Consider the following 8,433-nt stretch of genomic DNA (forward strand, 5'->3'; position numbering starts at 1 on the left):
AGGAAGGTGGTGGCTAGGGAATAGAAATGAAAAAGTCTAAGGAGGGTGGCCCGGTGGGGAATGAACTTAGAGGGATTTGGAGTAATGAAAAGGGTAAAGGGAATAGGAAAAATGGTCTAACAAACAACAACAACAACAAAGGGAATGAGGGTAGTTGATTCTTATTCCCTTTGATTAACCCCAACCAAACGGCCCCTTAGAGTAACCCTTCTTAGAATTAAAAATAAATTTTGAAAACACTTTCTCACTCTCTTATCCGTAGAAGTTTGCTCATTGTCTCTCCTCTAAACTCGGACCTCACTACTCTTCTTCTTTCTACTGTCTCACCTCTAATGGCGACTTCTTCACTTTCCTCTGCAACTTCCTATCTCCACTCTTTCAGCCGTCGCAACTCCTCCAACATCTCTCCTCAAGGTTCGTTTTCTTCATCAAATTCCTCTCCTTCAATTTTCTACTTCATCTTCAATTTATCGTATTCCATGAATTACATCTTTAAATTGAGAAAAAATAAACCCTGATTTTATAGAATTTCATGTCATTTCTAATTTCGTAGGTTGTAGAAAATGCAAATTGGAATGTACTAGTTCATCGTTTTGTGAATTTTAGCTTATTAACGTAAGAATTAGGTGTTTTTTGTTGAATGTTGAGAATTGGTCAATGAATTGGATGATTTTGTATAGGTGTTAGCAATGTGGAATGTAAATTTGCGCAAAACCATGTTGCAAGAACCCATGTTTCAGTCTGGAGGTCTGCTGCTAACTATGTTGGAATGGATTGTGGTGTTAAGAAGTTTTCTGGGAAGGCTGTTGTTATGAAACAGTTGCCGAACCGGTATGTTTGTCGCTTCGGTGTTGAGTCCTTTCGATTTTTGTTGAAATTTGGGTTAAGAAACTAGTGAGGGTATTATTACAAAGTTTTGATGTACAAGTTTTGATGTACTTTGGTGGTTTTACTTCAGAGCAGGAACTTTTAGGTGTGCCACTATGGAGGAAATTGAAGCTGAAAAGTTGTTGATAGAGACGGATACTGTAAGTTTGCTTCCGGAATTTGAGTTCTGAATGATACTTGGACTTAGGAACCATTGTTTGCATTTGTTGCATTATTGTGTATGCTTGTCTAGGTGTGGAATTTGATTGCTTGTGAATGTTTTTCTTGTATAGAAACAAAGGATGGAGAAGACTATTGATACGGTACGCTCAAATTTCAATTCTGTAAGGACAAATCGAGCTAATCCATCAATGTTGGATCGGATAGAAGTACGTTTTGTTGATCTCCCTGCAATATCATATGTTTTGTTAATTCTTGTAGTTCATTTGAAGTAATTGTTGTGGTATGAATGTGTACTTTTAATGTCTTATCTACATAACTGGGTTCAACGCCTAATATAAGTTTCCTTTTTGATTTTGCAATTTATTTCTATTCTAGTTTCTTGCTATTTGAACTTTCCTTTACCTTAGTTGACAAATATGCCTGAACAGGTTGAGTATTACGGAACTCCAGTCAGCTTAAAAAGCATTGCTCAAATAAGTACCCCAGATGCTAGTTCTCTTTTGATAACACCTTATGACAAATCAAGGTATGATTTCTGAAAGTCAAATTCTATTGGCAGTGTGGGTTTACTTTTATCTATTGTAGTTATATAGGGGACTTTTATGTCGCTAGTGGGTATAGGGGGAAGTTAGCTTGCTGCATAAATAAAAATAATTGTTACTTTATACTATTCCAACTTGGGCATTATGGAATCACACTCATGTCATAACAATGATAAGGGTGTTGAAGACATTGTACATCACTTGAAAAGTTGAACTTACCGTTGGGCACTTCATGGCACTATAATCCACAAGGAAGTTGAGACAGGGTAAAGAAGAGTGCAATTAACCTACGTTGACTAGATTTGCTATTTTGAGTGCTTTGATTAGGATTAGAGTGTCATATATATGCGTGGATCTAAAATTATTTAAGGAAATGAATTGGCATTAGCTAAACTAACGTATCTTAAATTATGAACTTTTAACTTTCTTCAAATATTTTTGGAGAATGTATATAAATATGAAATCATGATGTTTTGTGTCAAAAAAAAAAAAAAAAGAAATCATGATGTTGATGACAAATTGACAATATATTCATTCTTGATCCTGTGAATTTTTTTTTTTGGATGGTGAAATTATATGTACCCTAAAATCGCTTGTCTTGGTTCTGTTCAGCACATTTAATCTTTGATAAAAAAAGATATCCTTTTTTCAAGATGTGGTTTTTCAATGTCTGACAGTGAGGACAAGAGCCTTGTAGTACGTATTGAAAGAAAGAGCCTGAAAGTAGTTTCTCTTGAAAAAAAAATTAATGAATCATCAAATTCTGATTTTCAAATGCAATTTTCGACTCTTCTCATTGTTACATTCTTCAATATATGTAATGCTCGATCTGTATAGTAAACTGAATCCACATAAGTTCTCTTACTTATACTTAATTTATGTACACGGTCAATAGATCTCACTCTGATGTTTGTTTTTCCAGCTTGAAGTCAATAGAGAAGGCATTAGTGAGCTCTCAACTTGGTATAACTCCTAGTAATGACGGTGAAGTTATCCGGCTGTCCCTGCCTCCCTTAACTACAGATAGAAGGAAGGTGATCTTCAATAATCTTATATTCTTATACCATAGAGAAAGTCATTTGTTTGGTTATATGAGGCTCAAAGCTGTTAATGGAAAACGTGCAGACTTGCTCTGACAAGATTTGGCAATTGCGTGCATAACGATCCATTGAGATACTTTTTTCCTCTTATTAGTACTGCTACTTGTCCAATCCTTATATTCTATGTGGACTTTGGCATGCTATAAAACCTATAATAACTTTTGTATTAACGTTTTTACTCTGATAAGCTGTCTGCTTCGTTGTAAAATGACCTTGCCAAATGGTTATGTGCAGACTCTGGATACAAATTGATAGTCTGCATTTGGGCATTTTAGGGTATTAAATTGAAAGGAAATGGATATTATAAGTAACAAAATGCGGTATGATGTTTCACTATTCATATCTGGACCTCCCAAACTAAGCTGAGAATGTATTGTATAATGTATATCACACTTTATATATGTCATTCCACTTCATGTCCTCTAGTATCAATCAATGGTTCAATTAAACTAACTTTTTTCCCAATATCAGTGTTGTTAATGCTTTATGCTAAGTAAAACCTTTACTTTTATCCAATCATTACAATATAAACAGTGACCAGATATAAAGCAATTTCAGTAGATAAAACTGAGTGAATTTTCTTCTTGGTAGCTGGCTTTATAATTTATATCTATTCTGCTCATTTCATACTAGTTTCTTGGAAAATTTTATTTGACCTCACTATTAAATTTTCTTGCATCTCTGTTGCAGGAGCTTTCAAAAGTTGTTTCTAAACTCGCAGAAGAAGGAAAGGTTTGTTTTCATCTAGTAATTTTTAATACCTTTCTTTTTTGTATTAATTCCTAAAAATAAAAATCCAAAGCTCGTTAAGTAGTACTGACAGCTCATTATTAGATGAGGCAGCTGGTCAGTAGCCTAAATCTGAAACTTTGGCTCTAGTCTTTATTACATCTTCTAGGGAAATGCTTTATTTGTATCCCTTGTCAAGACCCTGCATATCTGTGCTGATGGGCTGACCATGTTTGCATAAACCAGCTAATCAGCAATTTAACTTCTGATGGTTTAATGTTAGGCCTTATGTTGATCAGAAGAAGTCATTTGTATTGCATTTATTCTTTAATAGTGGAATTTTATAGTTTGACACCTGTAGGCTTCTGTATGCATTATCAGTTAGAAAGAAATTGTGGCTTAAATGTCTAGGTAGTCTAGATGCTTCTCCCATTTATGTGAGCATGCATCTCACAGGTTTTATTGAGATTGAGAGGTTAGTGAGGATTCAGCAATCCCCACAATTGTAAAATGTTCCCACAAAAATTTTGTTAACGGTCACCCCATAAATGTAAAAACACACTTGGTAAATGATTTTATGAATCACTTCCTTTGTTCCTTTATAGTTGCAGCACATACTTTATCACGGCATCTAAGAAAAGTGGACCTTACATAATATAATACACTTGAAATGGGGTTAAGAGGTTGTTAGGATTATAATCAAGTGGGCCATGAGCTTTAAATAAAGGTAATAGTACAATTTTCACCATTAAAACCTTCCTTTTATAGTGTGTTGCAACTATTGTGACATTTCCATTTTAGGGAAGTGTTGCAAGTATAAAGAAACGGAGGAAGTATAAGTTTCACCGTTCACGGACAATATTCATTATATAGCATGGTATTCTGGCAAATTCTTTCATTCTTTGTAAAATTGACTTGTATAAGCACCCTCCCCCCTCCACAAAAAAAAAAAAAAAAAAAAAAAGAATAAGTGCATAATTTTGTAGAATTGATTCTGCATTGATGCATAAGCATAACTGAGTTTAGGGATTTACATTGGCTTTACAAATTATACAACTTTTATTCTTGCTTACTAGCTGATCTGCATAAATCCCTTGGGGCGGCTAAGCATAGAATACAATTTTGTATGTTCATTGTTGCTGCTGTACTAAGGGAAATGAGTTGGTCATGCTTGTGGACTTTGCTCTATAGATGAGATAATAAAAAAGCCAAGCTTCAGCTGACCTTCCGATTAGCATAGATAATTTAAAATCAGAGCTTAATCTAACATTGTAGTAACTCTACATCTTGAGATCTGCATCTTGGTATCACTCTTTTATACAGCACTCTGAGATATGTTGTAGTTTGATCATATTTCTGATGGAAAACTAACAAGTGCTTGTTCTCTTGCAAAATTTGTTCTCATAGGTTGCAGTTAGGAACATAAGAAGAGATGCTCTGAAGGCTTATGAAAAACTTGAGAAGGTGTTGATCTTTTAATCAGTAATTCTGTAATTTTGGCTTTTTGTGAATGTTCACTGAAATTTCTTTGTCTCTGTCTTTGTCTTCACAGGAGAAAAAACTATCAGAAGACAACGTGAAAGACCTATCTGCTGATCTACAGGTAATACTAGGCTTCACAACTTTACAATTGATGCATTTAACTAAGTGGTGTTTATGACTGGGCCTTGTGTGTTTGGGGGTGTGGGGGCGGGAGGTTGTCTGATTGATCCTACACGTCAATACGTCATCCATGTGACTTAGGGGCAAGAAGCTGGCAGGTTTTTATATGGATAAGAACTTTTAAGATGACCTTTCAGATGCTGAGGCAATTATGACCTTAATTCAACACCCTTCAGAAAGCCAATGGATGATGTAGTCATGTAGCTGATCTATCTGGGAAGATGAGGTTTGGTTTGTACTTGGTTGCTATATTATAAATATGAAGATATATGAAGTTCTGAATAAATGGTCAACCCAAGAAAGAAAATACTACCTTTGTTTCATATTATTAGCAACAAAGGGGTATTTTATTTGTGAGACGTAAAATATTTCTTTGTTGCAAATAATATCAAACGGAGGTTGGCTATGATATAATGTATACATGTAAACCCCCTCAAAAAAATTAAGGAAGTTTATACATGTACATGTAAATGCTAGATCATCTGCATTGTGAAAGTTTTGGGCTTGGTTATATCTGGTCTAACAGCTTTGATGCATTGGGGTGAGATGGTGCTCACGATATATGTGCAAATATTCAATACCTGCCAACCGATGTAGTATTTTGTGGCAAAAACTATCAACAAGCAGTGTTACTCAAATAAATTCATAGACTTTAGGCTGTTTAAAGAACAGAAAACTCTTTTAGGTAGTTTTTTTTTTTTTTTTTTTTTTCTATTTTTCAAAAAGTGTCAAGTTCTAGGCAGTTAAAAAAATGTGCTACCTTTAAATACCCTTTTTTGATAATTTTGGAGAGGACTTAGCCACTGCATATATTTTGTTTTTATTACAGAAGCTGACTGATGAGTACATGAAGAAGGTTGAGTCTATCTACAAGCAGAAAGAACAGGTACTGAGTTAAATCTTTCTTGATTGTGATTTATTGCAGTCAGAACAGGTCTAATTAAATTTACTCTTTTTCATATGCATGTGATGCTCTCTGTTGTGCGGAGTGAGCCTAAACCGCACAGGCGTTTATTACTCTTATTTTTTCTTGGGTCGAAATCTTATTGCTTTTGTCAAGTGGAATTATGAGGAAATTAACAAGTTAAATGTGATTTAAGCTGTTCTTAATCCACTGAGATTGTCGCTCTCAGTCCTCATGCTCTTGAGTTTGAATTAGCTTCACAATTTCATTGGTTACATATACATGAAATGTAAACAAAATTTATTTCTTTAATATTTTTTCCTTTCATATGATGATTTTGATTCATATTTCCTTTTCAGGAGTTGATGAAAGTCTAAGAGACTAAGAGCTGAAATAGATGTAGCTTTGCAAACGTTAAAACTGTGGCTCCAACGTCCTTAATGGTAAAATATGATGCTAGAGCTTTCCTTTGCGATTTCTCTTGTGAATAGCACTTAAATTTCTCGAAAATAGGTTTTGATTTATCAAACCTTGATAGAAATGGACTACTTTGATTATCATGTTTGTAATAGGGTCCAGTGGAAGTTTTTTCTTAATTTTTTGCTGGAAGATGATAACCATTTTAAACAGCCAAAAAATTTGCTCATACATACTTGATAAAGCTTGTAGATGTGGCTCTTCTTGTGTAATGGCTGCTTTATAATGTATAGTTCAGTTGCCCTGTTAATCTGTTATAGCAAATTAGCAATATTGGTAGATTGCTTATCATTTAGCACTTATTTGTTATTGCGGTCAGGTCAAAAGTTGATTTTTATATTTCCTCCAAAAAAAAAAAAAAAAAAAAAAAAAGGTTGATTTTTATATAATTTGTAACTATTTACGGCGAGTTAAGGATATGGCTTTAATCAATATGAAAATTTAGTTTTTTGGTCAGTCAGTATTAGAATGTAACAGTAGGGATCCCTAAAGTTCTAGTGCTATATCAGCCCAAGTTTTGAAACCTGCTAGTGCTAGGTGCCTATGTTACGCAACGTTGCACTTGTTGATGGTGCTTTTATGGAAGATGGTCAAGTCTCCTCTCTCTCTCTCTCTCTCTCTCTCTCTCTCTCTCTCTCTCTCTCTGTATTGTCTGAAAGTTCAAATTTCATTATGTTGACATAAGGCTTTGATGTTTAAAAGTCTTAGATAGCAAATATAGATTGTTACAGAAATAGAGGGTCAAGTGAAATAGCAGCAGAACAGGGCAAGGTGGAGACTGGAGAGAACTATATGGGAACTTTGTCATCCATGGTATTCCGTACATGTACGCATTAGTACGTTGCTGTACGTTGCTAGTATTGAACGCCTTCAATGCTATATTTTCCGACTAGTATCTTAAACAATATAAGTTTCTCAGCAATAAAGACTACTTGCCTAGTTAAGAGGTGGGTGCCCCAGTTGATCTATTTGATGGACGAAATATGTAGATCTAATGGTGGTGTTGTAATATTGAGGAACAATATGTATTGCCAACTCATGATTTATTATACTCATATGCTGAGTTATATTAAACTAAAGTAAAATGAGAGGCATTTCAAATGGCTAACGATGAGCCTCGTTTGGAGTGTCTGGCAGGCTAATAGGGGTGAGACCGTGAGAATGTCATTCCGCTTGCAAATTTAAGAGATAGTTGTCAAATAATACCACTGGAATTTCAATGGTACAAAATACACTCTTAGTGGTAGTGGTTCTTACAATGTTTTCTCCCTTTTGCAAGTGAATATACTTATCTGACAAGAAAGAGTGAGATCCACACCACCTTTTTCACTTTTCCTATCTCTCTCTACTTTGTACCTTTATTATTATTTTAATAGTTGTTAGGCAAGGGTTGTGACTTTCAAAAGTCACAACCCTTCATTTGTACTTCCTCATAATATGAAGGCTAGCATTAGTCGACTCTGTATATGTAAGCTTCCTCCTCCTTCCCCAATCTTCACCCACCTTCCACTGACACCGTCATTTTCAACACCAAATTCTTCGTGTCCATCTTCCACCAACATCATCTTCTTTGTCTCTATCCTCCACTAACGTCACTACCATCTTCGGCTGCTTAACGAAAACCCTATGAAAAATGAGTTCAATGTCTTAAATGGGTAGGACCGCCGTAGGGGTGACCATGTCTTCCATTGAAGCTGCCATTGAGCTTGATTTTCTCCATCTCCATTGTTGCATTACACTCCCAAGTAACATTTGTTCACATCCAATTACTTAACAAGCATATGTGGCAACTTGTCTAACTTAGCCTATCGAATTTATAACAATACCCCCTAAGAATTCATGACAATGTTGGTTTTACACTGTTGATATTTGTCATTTGGAAATCAAATAAATCAACTTGTATTATATCAAATAAAAGAACAATAAGAGGGCAAACAAATATTCTGAGGATTGACGATACCATTCCATC

At 34.9% G+C, this 8,433-nt stretch overlaps 1 protein-coding gene across 1 annotated transcript; it reads left to right on the forward strand.

The window, feature by feature from the left end:
• The first annotated feature begins 241 nt into the window (after positions 1 to 241).
• LOC145604543 (ribosome-recycling factor, chloroplastic-like) lies at positions 242 to 6,714 on the forward strand. The gene is made up of 11 exons (XM_081660430.1): positions 242 to 414; positions 681 to 831; positions 959 to 1,028; positions 1,161 to 1,256; positions 1,479 to 1,576; positions 2,515 to 2,626; positions 3,383 to 3,424; positions 4,829 to 4,885; positions 4,974 to 5,024; positions 5,913 to 5,969; positions 6,347 to 6,714. Exons 1-11 carry the CDS (start codon positions 333 to 335, stop codon positions 6,362 to 6,364), a joined length of 834 nt encoding a protein of 277 aa, XP_081516556.1. The 5' UTR covers positions 242 to 332; the 3' UTR covers positions 6,365 to 6,714.
• The last annotated feature ends 1,719 nt before the right edge of the window (positions 6,715 to 8,433 follow it).

This window comes from Chenopodium album, chromosome 22, assembly GCF_948465745.1.
Source record: "Chenopodium album chromosome 22, dcCheAlbu1.1, whole genome shotgun sequence".
NCBI classification, from domain to species: Eukaryota; Viridiplantae; Streptophyta; class Magnoliopsida; order Caryophyllales; family Amaranthaceae; genus Chenopodium; species Chenopodium album.

What these genes read in the sequence shown, in the direction of transcription:
- LOC145604543 (XM_081660430.1), top strand. Translation starts at nt 333, where the DNA reads ATGGCGACTTCTTCACTTTCCTCTGCAACTTCCTATCTCCACTCTTTC. An exon ending in ATGAAACAGTTGCCGAACCG is followed by an intron (nt 832 to 958) that starts GTATGTTTGTCG and finishes GTTTTACTTCAG; the next exon opens with AGCAGGAACTTTTAGGTGTG. An exon ending in AACTCGCAGAAGAAGGAAAG is followed by an intron (nt 3,425 to 4,828) that starts GTTTGTTTTCAT and finishes TTGTTCTCATAG; the next exon opens with GTTGCAGTTAGGAACATAAG.